The sequence below is a fragment of the Leptopilina heterotoma genome, unplaced genomic scaffold (assembly GCF_015476425.1).
Source record: "Leptopilina heterotoma isolate Lh14 unplaced genomic scaffold, ASM1547642v1 Lhet_270, whole genome shotgun sequence".
Classification (NCBI taxonomy): Eukaryota; Metazoa; Arthropoda; class Insecta; order Hymenoptera; family Figitidae; genus Leptopilina; species Leptopilina heterotoma.
The window spans coordinates 891,046-907,489 of record NW_025110979.1 but is presented as its reverse complement, the minus strand read 5'-3'; the positions used below and the strand labels follow the sequence as shown (position 1 = coordinate 907,489).

Below are 16,444 nucleotides of genomic sequence, written 5' to 3'. Positions count from 1 at the left end.
AGTTTCATCTTCATATTTAAAATGGATAATTTTAGGCACAATATTTACAACAGCATCCGGATAGTTAGGAATCCGATGGACATCCCAGAAACATCTTACGGATATTATAATTTTAAGATGTTCGTAAGACACTATAATTTTCAGATATCCGTAAGATATTCTAAAAATCCGGATGCTGTTGGTATAAACTTATAAATTTAATCACAATTTTCTATCCGTCTTCTGTTGTTTCGTAATAAAAATCTTTAAGTTAAAACACCTTGAAACGTAATCAAAAAACAATTCTCATAAATTCTCGAACCGAAGGAAAAACGAGTCAATAATTTACCGGTGTCTTCTTTCTCGTCTTGACGTAAATTACCGTCTGAGAACATTAATTAAGGACTGCGGGGACTTTGTGTAAATAAATAGAATTGTATACAATATAGGCTAAGTCAAATTTTGCTTCAATTGTGACTTGTGAGTCACGTACGCCCTGACAAAAGTCCATTCAGTGTATGATCCTTTAACTATAATCAGATTTTCCCTTTGATATTTATCCAGAAGGAATTCCTCTATTGATAATAAGATCTTCTTAAAACAAATCCTCTGTAGTCGTTGGATAATTTCATTTCACGGTTTTATGATTAAAAGAATTGTTCTCTCTTAGTGCGGTTGTTTCGTGTAAAAAATGGGACTTGTTCTTCATTTTTACCTTTATTGCGCTTGCGCCACAGAATTTTTCCTGCTAAAAACATTATAAGACCCTTTTTAAGGTTTAAAATCTGTACACATTTTAGAGTCAAATAAAAAATTTCTTTGCTCCAAATTAATTTTGTTAGCTTTAAGTATTATCTTTTGAATCAGTTAGAAACCACAATTTTAACTGACAATCAATGAATGACTTTTCGCTTCTGCAATCAAATCAGTTCACAAAAAAACTGATTTTCAGTAAAAAATATTTGAAAAATTAGTTATATGTTTTACTGAAGATCAGTTATTTTTAATTGATTATATATATATTTGTCAAATTATACTTGGTTCGAAAAAAAAATTTCCATGTGTTGTAATACAAAATTAAAAAAAAAATAATTCTTATTTGTCAAATTATACTTGGTTCGAATAAAAAATTTCCCTATACGTTATAATAACTATAAAATTTTAAGAAAATCACTATTGCTTCAAATTTTAGTTTCTCTTATAAAGATCCAGGATTTTTATATGATATGTCTATGAAATTATTTTTTCAGGGATTATAGTTTATCCCTATATAAATCTCACATATATTAAACGTCTAATTTAGAGATTAATTTTTCTTTCTTCTTTTCCCTCGTGTAAAGATGAATTCACTCTGATGCTGCATTTGATCCTTTCGGCACTGTGCTTTCATTTCGAGTCAATCCGGAACGAATTAATTCGGTTTAGAGGAAGGGATTTAGTTGGATTATCTCTCGAAAAACGACAAATATTCCATTATACACGGCATAAAAATAAATGCAATTAATTTTATATAGAACTTTTCCCTCGATATTATATTTAACGAACAGTGATATATGTGTATACTATATTGTATACGAATCTTTGAATCTAATGAATTATATAATGTACTCGAAGTTTCGAACGTTAAATGTAGGAGAAAGCTCGAAATATGCAATTGCCCGTAATACTAGGCGTTATTAATTAAAAATACTGTAAACAATGTATTTTCAATATAAAAAGAAGTAATTTTAAAATATTGTTGAAGGAAAAAAAAGATCTTTCTTAAATACATAAATATTTCTGAAATTTTTGTGATGAAATACTTTTGCAACTTTGATAAGGATGACAAACATCAAAACAAAAAAACTGAAGCCGAGGTTTTATTTAAAGCAAAATTTATTACCTACAAATTTGTTTATTTAAGACTTAAGAGTAAAGAATAGTAAAAAAAAAAATGGTTAGAAATTGTTTGTCAGGAAAATTAAGAAAATTGAGACTTTTTTCAACTTATTTTTAAAAAAATTGTGACTTTTTAGATTTTTTTTTCTCCCAAATATTGCAACAAAATAACACATTTTGCGTACTAAATAATAAGGCCTCGTAAAATTTATTACGCAAAATAAACAAAAACGGATGTAAAAATCGTCAAACAAACAAAATACCACATTTTTTACTATAAAATGCAACTTATTTCGATTTTTGTAGTGCGAAAAATAACTAAGCAAATCTTTCAAAAATTATTTTTGAATCATTTTTTTAAAGAAAATTAAATTTTTCAAATGTATCTATAATAAAAATCTTTTTAAATAATTGAAATTTTGTAAAATTTAATTTAAATATAATTGATTTTTTTCAAATATTTTTGTTACAATTTTTGAAAATCAACTGTTGAAGAATTTTAATTGCAAACATGAAAAATAATAATGAATTATCAAAAATTTTAATGAAAAATCTTTAAATGTAAATTTAAAAATGAAAGTTCATGAAAATTAGCTTCTAATTTTTAAAAATTCAATATTTTCAGTATTTTCAATGAGACATATTTCCGAAAATTCAAATACGTACAAAAAATAATAATAATTTAGAATTATTTTTAACAATTTGGAAAAAAAATCTTGTTCAAAATTTTTATTAAAAATTCATCAAAAAATTAATTAGTTTATTTAAATTATACAGAAAATTCTTTTAAAAAATTTAATTAAATAATTTCATAAAATCTACATTAAAATATTTTTAAAAACTTATTCTTAGAATTGTTTTATTATAATTTTTTGAGATTCAATTATCTTCGAACGAAGTGAATAAAAATTTATAAAATATAATATTTATTTACTGTTTTAGATTTATTAAAATTTCGAAGAAATTATGGTCCTATTTGTAATTAAAATTCTTCAGAAATTTTTTTTTTTATTTTTATTTTTCAAAAATTTAATTATTTTATAAAAATTTTAACAAATTTCAATTGTATATAATTAAAAAAATATTGTCTTTCAAAAATTATTTAAAAATATTTTTAAAAAATTATTTGTAAGAAAATTAAAACTTTTTCAACTTATTTTTAAAAATTGCGACTTTTTCGATGCAACTTATTTCGATTTTTATAGTGCAAAGAATAACTATAAGCTGATCTTTCAAAAATTATTTTTGAATCATTTTTTTAAGATAATTAAATTTTCCAAATATATCTATAATAAAAATCTTTTTGAATATGTGAAATTTAGTAAAATTTAATTTAAAATATTTAATTTTTTTCAAGTATTTTTGTTACAATTTTTGAAAATCAACTTTTGAAATATGTTAATTGCAAATATGGAAAAAAGTAATGAATGGCAAAAATTTTGATGAAAAATCTTTAAATGTAAATTTAAAAATGAAAATTAATAAAAATTATTATTAATGAAAATTAACTTCTAATTTTTAAAATTTCAGTATTTTCAATAACATATTTCCGAAAATTTAAATACGTCAAAAAATGTTATTACATTTTAGAATTATTTTTAACAATTTGGAAGAAAAATCTTGTTTTAAATGTTTCATTAAAATTCATCAAAAAAATTATTAGTTTTTTTAAATTATACAAAAAATTCTTTTAAAAAATTTAATTATTTTCGAAAAATTACATTAAAATATTTTTAAAAACTAATTCTAAGAATTCATTTATCATAATTTTTTAAGATTTAATTATCTTCGAACAAAGTAAATAAAAATTTGTAAAATATAATTTATTTACTGTTTTAGATTTATTAAAATTTCGGAGAAAATATTATTGTAATTAATTATATTGTTATATTAATTATTGTAATTAAAAGTTTTCAAAAATTTGATTTTTTATTTATATTTTTTCAAAAATTTAATTATTTTTAAAAGATTTTATCAACTTTCAATTGTATAATTAAAAAATTATTATCTTTCAAAAAGTATTTAAAAATATTTTTAAAATATTATTTGTAAGAATTCCTTTTTAATAATTTTTTGAAAATATTATACCTCAATAACTTAAGAAAAAAACATGTACAGTTACAATTTATTATGAAAAATTGAGTTTTTGTATTTAAATAATTGGATTCTGGAAAAAAATTTAGGAAAATTATTTAAAATAATTGATTGAGAGTAGAATTTTAGTTGAAAATTGTAGAAAATAATTTAATTCAGGAAGGGTTATAATTATAAATTTTAGAAATTATTAAAATTCTTAAATGTTACTCATTTTCCGTAAACTCTCATATTTTTCTGTAAAAAGAATTTTGTCAGGGAAAATAATTTCAATGTCAGTAAATTGTCAGGGAAATGTCAGGGAAATTGATAAACTGAAACTTGTGACCACCCTGATTGCCGCTTTTTGGAAAAAAATGAATATTTTTTTGTGTTTAAAGACTCTAACTATTTTTTTCTAGTAATAAGTAATCGTTTATTTTTTTTTTTATTTTTGAATCAGTAAATAATTCACAACATTCAAATAATCATATTTTTTCTAAGGATGTCAAATTGAGACAAAAAAAGTATCAAAATTGTTGCAAAAATCCAACAATTTTGATACGTTTTTGGTCTCAATATTTGATGTTGTTGACTACTTTTCTAAATGGCTTAATTCAACTTTCTATGGAAACAATTTTTAAAAAGACGTCTAAACACTGTCGTTTTACTAAAATTTGACCCCATTGTCTGTAGAAACATTTTTGTCAGTGACGTCATTACAGAATTATTATATTAAAGAACCCTTATATATATATATATTTGAGAGAACTTTGAATTTTGTGGTTAAATTTTGAAATAGATGTAACTTATAGAAACTGGGGCAAATATTTGTTCTAAATAATGGAATAATACTTATCGCAGTTTTAATAGATATATATATGTTTGTGAACTATCCTATCTATTTGATGTACCACACAGATTTTATGCTAAAGTATGCGGGAATAAGCTGTTTGACATAAATGTTAATGCAACAATTATTTAGTTTTGAGATTTTAGGGGCTTTATGATTATGGATTTATTTATCGTTTTATCGTCAACGGTTTGTTTTGTTCCCTGAACTTAGCGACGAAAACTATTATTTGTCGTTTCTAGCGCTGAACATGTCATTAATCATACTAATCATTACATTGTCACTAATTTTTAATTTCTTTAATTTAATGTTTCATTTCTTTCATTAGCCTAGGAAATCAAAAGATTTTACAACAGAAACAAAAAAAAAAAAAAAGATTTTATCATTTTTTATCATGAAAACTTGATTCTTTTTGGTTTAGTGCGAAATAAATGTTTCTCGATAGTCAGTGTTAACGACGCTAAATTCAGGGTTAGCGTCAGGATTTGTTTTCATTTTAATTAAGATTAAAATTTTTACTTAAAAATGGATTTTTTAAACAACTTTAACCCAACAAAGAATCTGAAAGAATCCAGAACAGAAGATGAAACTAAAGTTACCAACGTTTACTTCGACGAAATGAAATAAAAAAAAAGTTTAAATTTTTCAGAAACTTTTGTCTTTTCAGCCCCGATTGTATCTACAAGTACTTTTGTCTCGAGTTTTAAATTCAAGAAATAAAAAACTTATCCCGTGTGGAAAATGAAAATTGGTCCTAGCCAGGTCCTACCTATTTTGCCCTGTTAATAGCTTGGTCCTAGGTTGGCAGTGTAGGTTGGACCAACAATGGCTGGTGATGCGATTCTAGCCTGGTCCTAACTTGGGAGCCTAGTTAGGACCAGTTTATTTATATATTTTATTATAATTTTAATTAGTTTATAATATTTGATAAAGAAATAACCTAAATTATTAATAATAAGTATTAGTTTTAATTAATTATTATTTTTTTCAATTAAATGATGACCAAAAGCGAATTTATAAATAATGTTAGTATATGTAGAGATTAATATATATTCCTCTAATATATACATTAAAAATTATAAAAAAATTAAAAATTTGTTAATTAAATTATTTTACAGTATATATAATCATTAAATTGCATACTTATACGAATACAATGCAGAAAAATCGGAATAAACGCAAACCTAAGAAGTGAATAAAGTCTAACGCACGCGGGAATCGAACCTACGACCTACGAACTACGAGACTAACGCCCTAACCACTATGCTAATGAAACTAGTTGAGTTCAAAATTTTTATTGTCAGTGACTTGTGGACTTGCTTTTGATGATTCAATATAGTAATTATTGACACTAATGCACGATAATAAATAAAAAAAATAATTTAACAACAACAATAATAATAAAATAATATCCAAATATAAAAATTCAAAAATTAATATTTTTATATTATATCAAGAAAAAAAATATCTATACATTTTCGTTAAAAACAGGTTTTTCATTGTTCTCAATCATTTTTAACATTACTTTCTCGGTCTAAAAAAAATATTCGTCTTTTGGACTTGGAAATTTTTCCTAATTAATTAAGCGGGTGATCCACTATTTAAAAAAATGTCAAAAAAATTTATGTTAAAAACACGTTTTTCATTATTCTAAATCATTTTAAGCATTAATTTTTTGTTGCAAAAAATTTTTTAGACTTGGACTTAGAAATTTTTGCTAATGAAACTAGGAAGCCCAGGTAGGTCCTGGGTTGGACCTGGGTGGGTCAGCCCACATTCGAATTGCAATATCTCTTAGTGTTTAGCACCAACTTAAACGAAACTTAAAATCAGCGAACGAAATTAGAAATATATTTTCCTAATGATAATTATATTGCAATCTGTATCTGTTTAAATAAATAAATAAATTTTGCTGTTTTATTAACTTTTGTAACAAATTACTTAAAAATTTGCAGTTTTTTTATCTAACTTCGCGATTATTACACTTGAGTAGTGAAATATGAAGATAATTTATAATTTTAACAATTCAGCATTTGTTTAAACAAAAAATTGTTGTTATTTATTAATTCTTAAGACAATAAAGCGTCTAGACACTTGTAGTCTTTTAAAATTTTGCAATTAACTAATCTGAGTATTTACTTATTGCAAAATTAGAAAAAACTGCTAGTTTCTAGGTTGATTGTGTGAAAAGTTAGTAAATAACAATTATTTGTTTAAACAATTGCTGAATTAATAAATTAATAAATTAACTTTATTTTATAGTATTTGTATAATTTTCTCATTTATGTCAAACAATAAATTGTTTAAACAAATATGATTATCAATTAATTTTATAAATATTAATTGAGAATATTTATCAATTTTTACATGTTTTTCATGTATCAATTTTGACACTTTATTTTCCTAAAAATTTTTCTAAGTCATAACTGGATCTCCTAGCTAGTACCAAGTTAGGACCAGCCCAGGATATATAAAAAGGGGTTGCCAAGTTAGGTCCAAGCTAGGGCCAATAATCATTTTAGGCATAGCATGGTGATTTCTACGCGGGATAAGAAAACCAATAGATCTTATTAAATATAATGACTGTTAATTAGAGAGAAGGTATTCATTTATTTTCTCAACATGTTCGGTTCGTGTAAATAAATAAAAATAAATTTTTAAATAATTTGATCCAAACATTTGGTATCAATTTGATCTAATTTGATGTAAATTCAACACCTTTAAAAAAATGCCAGATCTTATCTTATCTTATTTTTTATCAAAAATTTTATTTATTAATCCAAATTTCAATTAATTTACTGTCTTCTCATTTTTCCAATGAAAAGTTTTAATACAAAAACAAAGATTTTACCTTCTGTGTATGTAAATTGCAAAGTTTTGAATTGAGGTCATGAATGAATGTAATTTAGAAATAGTTTTGCTTCCATTAGATTATGTATACAGAATTTATTTTAATTCATTAAAAAAAAAAAGATTTTATATAATTTACAAATGTGTATATAAATGAAGAAACTCTTCAAGTTGTAGAGTCAAAAGTGAAGGACGTAAAATGGAGATTTTCTAGACAGAAACTAGAAATTCAACACAAATATTGTTTCTAAAAGATAAAGCAGTAGTGGAAGACAATTACATATTATCAAACTGTATATTAAACAACTTTTGACAGTTGATGGTTATTATCGATAGTTGTGAAGAAAATTATTTTCTTAAATTTTAATTTATATATGAGGGTAGGAAAAAAAAACGTATAAAAGTGGATCGTGTGTGATATTTATCATTTTGTGAAAAGCCTTTTGAAAAGTTAAAATAGGCCTAGGAATGTATACAGATTAAAACTTCGAAGGACGTGAAAGTTAAATTTATTTGAGAATTGCCCGCACGTTTAATACAATTAAATAATTCTTTTTTCAATTTTATCATCCTTTATATCTTAAATGTGTTTTTAATTAATTTTCCTACCTAACTGTAGTTTGTGTTGTTTTCATGAGAGAAATCAAGATGAAGGGAAATTAAAACATTTTTTTTTATTGTTAATTATATTGTGTATATAAAAAATTAGAGGCTTGTTAACTTTTTTTTTTTAATTTTATATACACTTTATCAAACTTTACATTCTGTATATCTACTGTTTGATATCAGATTGAAGCACTTCAAAATCTAGGCTATGTACATATTGTCAATAAAAAATCCCCTCACGAATAATTATAATAATTGCTTTTTCATGAAATTATTTATTAAAGATATGATACACTTTTGTTTTACAAAAATATATTGTATTACACTTTTTTTTGTTTTTATACATTATGAAATTAGATTTAAATCAGAATTAAATTTTTAAATAATATAAAAAGAAAAATTGTGTAATATAAATGATATCGTAATGTAAATATTTAAAAAAAAATTTTTAAATATATTTTTTGTTACATTTTTAGGTACTTAACAATACATTTGTGTAAAAGTAATTTTTGCATGATATTTAGAGTCGAAATTATATATCCAAGCTTGTTGTATACCTTGTACTATATTTAATGCACTATCAGAGTTGCCACAAAAATTTAATTTTGTTTTTTCCTGATTTTCAGGCACAATTGTAACTTTTTCCTTGATCTCTATATACAAAAAATTCAAGAGGAGTTCAATTATAAGAAAAAAAGATCATTTTTAGAAACAAAAATTTTATTTAAAACTTTAAGGGTATATTTTAAAAATAAAATTAATTACACTGTGCTCAACATCCTTTTATTATTTAAAAAAATTTAATTAAATTCTTTAAAAATTGAATTATTTTTAATATAGAATTTAGGAAAATTTCAATTATTTCAATAATTAGTTGAATTTTTTCAATTAAAAATTTCAATTTCTTGCTTACAATCAATTACCTTTGACAAATTGAATCAAAATATTTTAAAAAACTAATTTTTCTGAATTTCTAATAAAACTTTTCAAAATTTGAATTTTTTGAAAAAATTTCAAATTTTTCATTTTAAAATGAACTAATTAGTAGAAACTAAAAATTAAAACTCTTACGAAATTAAATTATTTTAGATATTCTTTGAAAATCCGTAATGAAATTCTTTAAAAGATTTAATTATTTTTAATTTAATTTTACAAAATTTCAATTTATTTGATAATTTTTTAATAAAATTTTTCTAGAAATTTATGTATCTTTAAAAAAAAATTGAATTAATATTTCTTCGAAACATAATTTTTCAGAATTTTAAATAAAATTTTTCAAAACTTCAATTTTTTGTAGAAATTTTAAATTTGTCTTTTTAAAAGTAATCAATCAAAGAAAATTTCAATTACATCTCTTTAGAAAATAAATTATTTTACTTGAAATTTGGACCTTTTTGTGCTGCTTTCTTTTTATTAACAAACAGCTGAATATATAATTTATTCATTTGAATTACTTTTTGTGAAATTCAATTATTTACTAATTTTTAATAAAAACTCTTTGAAAATTCAATTATTTACTAATTTTGTATAAAAATTCTTTGAAAATTTAATTTTTCGAAAATCTATAATGAAATTCTTTAACAAATTCAATTATTTTCAATTCTATTTCACAAAATTTCCATTAATTCTCCAATTTACTGATAATATTTTTTTGGAAATTCAAGTATCTTTAAAAAATTGGAATTAAAATCATTTAAAGCGAAAATAATTTTAAAATTAGGATTTTAATTATTTATTTTTTGCCGGCAATTGAAATTTTTAAAAATTTTAGTTTAAAACTTATACAATATAAAATTCAATTATTTCTGAAAATTGCAGCTATTTTTGACTAAAATCTTCTTCAAGTTAATTATAATTAATAACTTTAAAAAAAGTTATTCGAGAATTTAATTATTTTGAAGAAATTTATTTATTTGTAAAAAAATAAGAGAAAATTAGGACATTTTTTAAAAATTCATTTTTGATTCAAAAGTTTTTAAGGTGAAAAATATTCAAGGAGAATTCTGATGCTGAAGTCCGCAACGTTTTCAAAAACAAAAACGAAATAATAATGCTACGGTTTTTTTTTATTTTTGAATCTAAATTATGTTATTTTTTTAATAATTGTATGTTAAAGTAACAATTAATTTCTTAGAAAATAAGGCACATAAAAATTAGAGATAAATTTAAGTTAAAAAAAAAATTATTTTTTAATTTTTCGTTTTTAAAAACGTTGCGGACTTCAAGTTTTATAAGTTTTTCAAAAATGTTTTTTGACACTAAAATCTAAAATTTTTGTTTAGCAATTCGAGAAATTTTATATTTTTCCAGTACTTTTTGATAGAACTCATATTTTTCTATTTTCACTGATAAATTTTATTTTTCCTGACTTTTCCTGACCAATTTTATTTTCCCTGACCTGTGGCAACTCTGAATATTTTAATAAATTAAGATTGTACACTCAGAAAAAAGAAAATTAAGAGAAAATTAATTTTCCCACCTTTATGATTCTTTAGTAATAATTCTTTAATTTTTCGCAAATAAGGAGCAAAAAGATGAAGTTAATAAAAATTAATAAATTGATTTCATTTTTTGGTTGTTTTAATAGGTAAATTTTTAAAATGAAGGATTACTTTGAGTCAATAAAAATTGTGTATAAATTGACTATAAGTCGTTCATTTTAACAATTTACTAAAAAAAAATAAAGAATAATTTTTTCTGAGTGTACTTCGAATAATGGTAGATTTAAACACAGGGAGAAGAATCAAATCTAAAAAAAATAATACTGACTAATACTAAATATTTAGATTGTATTTTATTAGTTTGGCAATGATTACTGAACTATTTTAGATTCATTGTTGTTCTACAAAGGAATTAATAGGTGACGCTTTCCAAAGAACGGTATTATTTTAATTAATTAATTTAAAATTATTTTAATGTTATGTTTGTGTTATTTTTACATTAATTGAAAGTTTCTGTTTAATCGTTTAAAACTAAAATAATTTTTTAAATTCTTTTATAAGTAAAATAAAGACTTTAATGTTGGTAATTTATTGAAATTAAATTTCAATAAATTAATTTATATTGAGAGTTGATTCTTTATACTTTCAATTTAAAAACTACAATCAGAATCTAAAATTTATTGTTTCTTATATTAGGTACCCTTTTTTGGAGCGCGTCATATATAAAAATTGTGAGATCCGTTTTTTTTCTAGCTTTGATTTTTCTCCTTGTAAATTATTGTATATAAATATCACAATATTTGACAGAATGTCTTGATTTAGTGTCTGTCAAATTTCCCTGTTGAATATAGGATTCAGGAGTAGCAACCCCAGTCACTTTAAAGGTCGACCAATTCGGCTTTTACTTGCATTGGGTAGACCAGCACAACGAAATGGAAGTACTCGATATAGCCAACATAAGAGACACACGAACTGGAAAATATGCAAAAGTACCAAAGGTGATTTTTTTTTCTAGAGAGCACTGCATGAATGTATACAGCTCCAATATATTTTATATGCATTTTACCATTTTAAATTTCATTTTACTAACAAATTTCCAGAATATATGAAATTCTTTTTATTGGTATCCATAGACCAGTATACTATAACTATACTATAACTATTTTCAGTCAAGCTTTTTTAATTATTTACAATTATGGGTGAATCTTCACAAAGTGGTAATTTTTTTAAAAAATTAATTTTTTTTAAATTTCCTATATAGATAAAAAAAAAGTAAAATTTTTAAACTGATTTTGGGGTAAAAATTCCCTGCAACAAATTTTATCCTAAGGGAGGGCACCACTGTCTTTGTGAATTAGCATTGCTTATAAAATTACACCCCCAGGCCTCGGATACTATGACTTTTTCGACTTTTTTCGACTATTTTTAAATAATCCGACTTTTTCGATTTTTCCTCTAAATTTTGCGACAAAATACCATATTTTTAGTATAAAGTGCAAACTTATTTCGATTTTTATAGAGTGAAAAGCAAAACTGTAGACAAATTTTTAAAAATTTATTTTTGAATAATTTTTTAAATTAAATTTTTCAAAGTTATACAATTAAAAAGATTTGAATAATAGAAATTTTGTAAAATTTAATTGAAAATAAATAATTTTTTCAAATATTTTACTACAATTTATAAAAATTAACTTTTGAAAAAATTCAAAATGAAAATTTTGGAAATAATTGAATTCTTAAAAATTTTAATGAATAATCTTCAAGTGTAAATTCAATAAAAATGAAAATTAATAAAAATTAGATTCTAAAAATAATATTAAAATAATTTTGAAAAAATTAATTCTCTGAATTATTTTGCTTTAATTTTTTAAAATTCAATTATTTTCAATATTTCTGACATTTAATATTTTCAATATTTCCAAAAATTCAAATACATACACAAAATAATAACATTAAATTTTTTTAGAATTATTTTAAATATTTTTGGAGAAAATAATCATATTCAAAATTTTTAATTAAAATTCTTCAAAAAAAAATAATTTTTTTTAAATTATACAAAAATTCTTAGCTATTATTTTTGAAAAATTATATTACAAAATTTATAAAAAACTAATTTTTAGCATTGTTTTATCATAATTTTTTAAGATTCAATTACCTTCAAACAAAGTAAATTAAAATTTTTAAAAATGTACTATTTTAGAATTTTTGAGAAATTATTTATAATTAAAATTCTTTAAAAATTTTATTATTTTTTAAATATTTAAAAAAAAATAAAAATTTAATTATTTTACAAAGATTTGATCAAATTTCAATTATTTTTCAATGATTTTACTAAAATTAAAGTATTTTTTAAAAGATTTTACCAAAATTTCAATATTGGACATTTTTTAATTGTATAGGCGTATGTAATTGTAAAACTATTGTGTTTTAAAAATTATTTAGAAACATTTTTAAATAATTTGTCTTACGAATTTCTTTATTAAAAATTTTGAAAATATTCTACCTTAATAAAAAAAAAAATTTAATTTTAATCTTTAAATAAGAAAAATAGACTGTTTCAATTATTATAAAAAATTGAATTTTTGTATTTAAAATTTTAAATAATTTAATTCTCGAAGAACTTTCGGAAAATTATTAAAAATTAATATAGATAATTAATTTAGAGATGAAGTTTAGTTAAAAATTGTAGAAAATAATTGAATTTTTGGAAGAGTTATAGTTTTAATTTTTAAAAATTATTAAATTTCAGAAGTTGAAATTTCTAAAATTTTATTTTCTGTGAAAAAAGAAATAAGAAGTATTTAAATATATTTATTTAGCAAAATTATACAAGTTTTGATTAATTGAATTTAGAAATCAGTGAAGAATCAGGGAAATACAAAATAAAATTTTCGTGACAATACTAAATTAAATAAACGACTTTTTCGATTCTTTTTTCTATTTTTAATCGATTAAAGCGACTTTTTTTGTTCGTTAGAAATCGATCCGAGGCCTGCACCCTTTTTTTCTCTTTTCCCCTTCTTTATCCCCTAAAACACCTAAAATCATAAATTTTCTCCCCTTTTCCCCTTATTTTTATAAAAAACTTATAAAAATTGAGGGTCTCAATCAAAGAACCGGTTATAATTATAATAACTTTTACTTCTAAAAAGAAAATCCAAATTGTTTGGTATTTTTGACAAATTATATATTAATTTCAAAATAAATGTTAGTAAATTCAAAGTATATTTTACTAATTTTCGATAAAATTTACTTCTATTATAAAATTTACTCTGCGGAAATAATGATTTTTAATAGCAAAATTTACTATTTTCAATCTTCATTTTTTAATGAAAATTATTCGAAATTTTCCTCGAACATTACAATTAACTATTAAATATTCTTGTTTTTAGAGCATAAATTTTTCTATAATTTTTATAAAAGAAAAATTGTTTTTGAAAATAGTAAAAGTTATTCCGGAAATAAAAAATTTTAATATTAAATTTTACTATTTTTGAAGAAAATTTTTCCAAGTCCCAAGTTAATTTTACTAATTTTTTTTTTTTTGAAATTTACTTTGTATATCGTAAAATTAATGTAATTTTAAAACAAAAGTTGCGTTGTAATAAAAATTTGGATTTACAAATTTAAAAAAAGCTACGGACTACGGAAAAAGATAAAAATAATTTGAATAATTTCCAGAAAAAGTTTAAAAAAAAAAAATATTTTGATTTAAAGAAGCTGAAGTTAAAAGAAAAAGTAAAAAAAGTGACCATTGAGTGAAGAATCATCAATTTACTCTTTTTTCATTTTCAATTTCGATTTTGTCGATGACCGTGTCCCATTATTCTCAAAGAGCTTAAAAAAAACCTTTCGATAAAATTTTGATATAGATAAATGAATTTTACAGTGAAATTGAAAGTAAAAATTGGAAAAAAAATGTTTTTTTGAAACATTTTCACTTTCTTATACTTATAGAATGTTGTATTTAGTATTAAAGCTTTCGGGAACTGGGACAAGTGTCGTTTTGTTAAAATTTGCATTTACAATACGCTCGAGGGAGGACAGTGTTAGTACTACAGCTTCATTTTTCTTTTCATCTTTTTTTATGTCATCCTTTATCTGTTCATCCACCTTTTTTTTGCCCCCAGGTGACGTTTAGAGAAATTAGAAAAAAAACTTTTTTTTTCGGGTATTTTATCATGAATTAGAAAATGAAAAATTTGTAGACAACAAAATTTGTATTTTTATTTTAATAATATTTTTTTTATTTTTTATTTTCAGTATCTTTTTATTTATTAGTAATTTTTTCAATAATATTCATTATTTATTCTATTATTTATTTTTGATAATATTTCTTTATTTATTTAATTCAAATATATAATATAATAGACAAGTAGTCGTTTATTTGAATCAAATACATTTTTTTCGACTTTTTTCCTTTTCATAAAATTGTTTGAGAAATAGTCAGTAGACTTCGCCTCTGGGTGATTGGGTGAAATATACTCTCTATAGAAAAATAATAAATTTAATTTAATTCATAAAAATAATTTAATTTCGTCGAATCGATTTGATTTTTTTTTAATTATAATAATTATTCACTTTGTAGAAAATAATAATGAAATTCATAACGTATCATAGCGCAATAAGTATATTGGCAAATTTTATAAATAGATCATTGCCTATAATGTTCTGTATAAATAGATAATTTTTATCCTTAGTCACACCTATAACTTTGCACCTTAACGGAAGCCAACTGTACAAATGTATTGAAAACAATAGTTTGTTGCAGATTGAAAATTTTCTCAAAGGGTTTTACCAATAAATCAATAATATAAAGTTATACATTAACATTATCATAAAACTGAGCAACGTTTTCATATAAATTACAGTGTCAAGGTTTCAAACCAGACGTTATTCATTATAAATGATTTCACCTGTTCTGTTAACATTTAAAAGAAAACCTTCTCTCTCCCTTTCTCTCTCTCTCTCTCTCTCTCTCTTTTTTTCTTTTTTTTCTCTCTCTCCATTTTTCTCTCCCTCTTCTTTTCTCTCTCTATTTTCAAATAACTTTAAATTGAAAAAGTTTTTCTTTACCAAAATTTAAAAATCATTGAAAATTAGGAAAAAAAAACTTTTGTTATTTTCGGATCTATTAAAACTTTTATTTAAAGAGAGCTATTTATTTGAAATAAATTTTTTTTCTTTTTTGTAAATATAATGAGCGTTTAAACACTGAAAAGAAAATTTATTTGATTCAAATAACCGATTAATTGACTATTATCAATTAAATATTTATTGGAGTCAAATAATATTTTTTGGAGTCAAATAATATTTATTGGAGTCAAATAATATTTTTTGGAGTCAAATAATATTTTTTGGAATCAAATAATATTTTTTGGAGTCAAATAATATTTATTGGAGTCAAAATTAAATGGTATTTGAACCAATAATTTCAGTATTCGAAGCAAATACCATTTAATTGACTCCAATAAATATTATTTGATTCAATTAAATATTTAATTGATAATATTAGTCAATTAATCGGTTATTTGAATCAAATAAATTCTTTTCTCAGAGCAGTTAATTTAATTAACGTAATTTCATTTTTTTTTTATTTATTATGCTATATAATTTCCTTGAGTTAAATAAAAATATCTCTTTCTCTGCGTTTACTAAATTATTTATTTGATTAAGAAAAAAAATTATTTAGGAGATAAAATTTTCTTCGAGACACAAACCTAATTTTTATTTCAACCGAATTAAATTTTCTGAAACCAAATAG

General features: G+C 21.9%; 1 protein-coding gene across 3 annotated transcripts in view; it reads left to right on the top strand.

The window, feature by feature from the left end:
* The window catches only part of LOC122503839 (1-phosphatidylinositol 4,5-bisphosphate phosphodiesterase classes I and II), a 45,215-nt gene that overhangs the window by 4,632 nt on the left and 24,139 nt on the right, over positions 1-16,444 (top strand). For all 3 annotated transcript variants that reach the window (XM_043614570.1, XM_043614569.1, XM_043614571.1), the window contains exon 2: positions 11,532-11,678. In XM_043614570.1, coding sequence (XP_043470505.1) covers positions 11,532-11,678 — 147 coding nt within the window. The remainder of the gene's footprint in view (positions 1-11,531; positions 11,679-16,444) is intronic.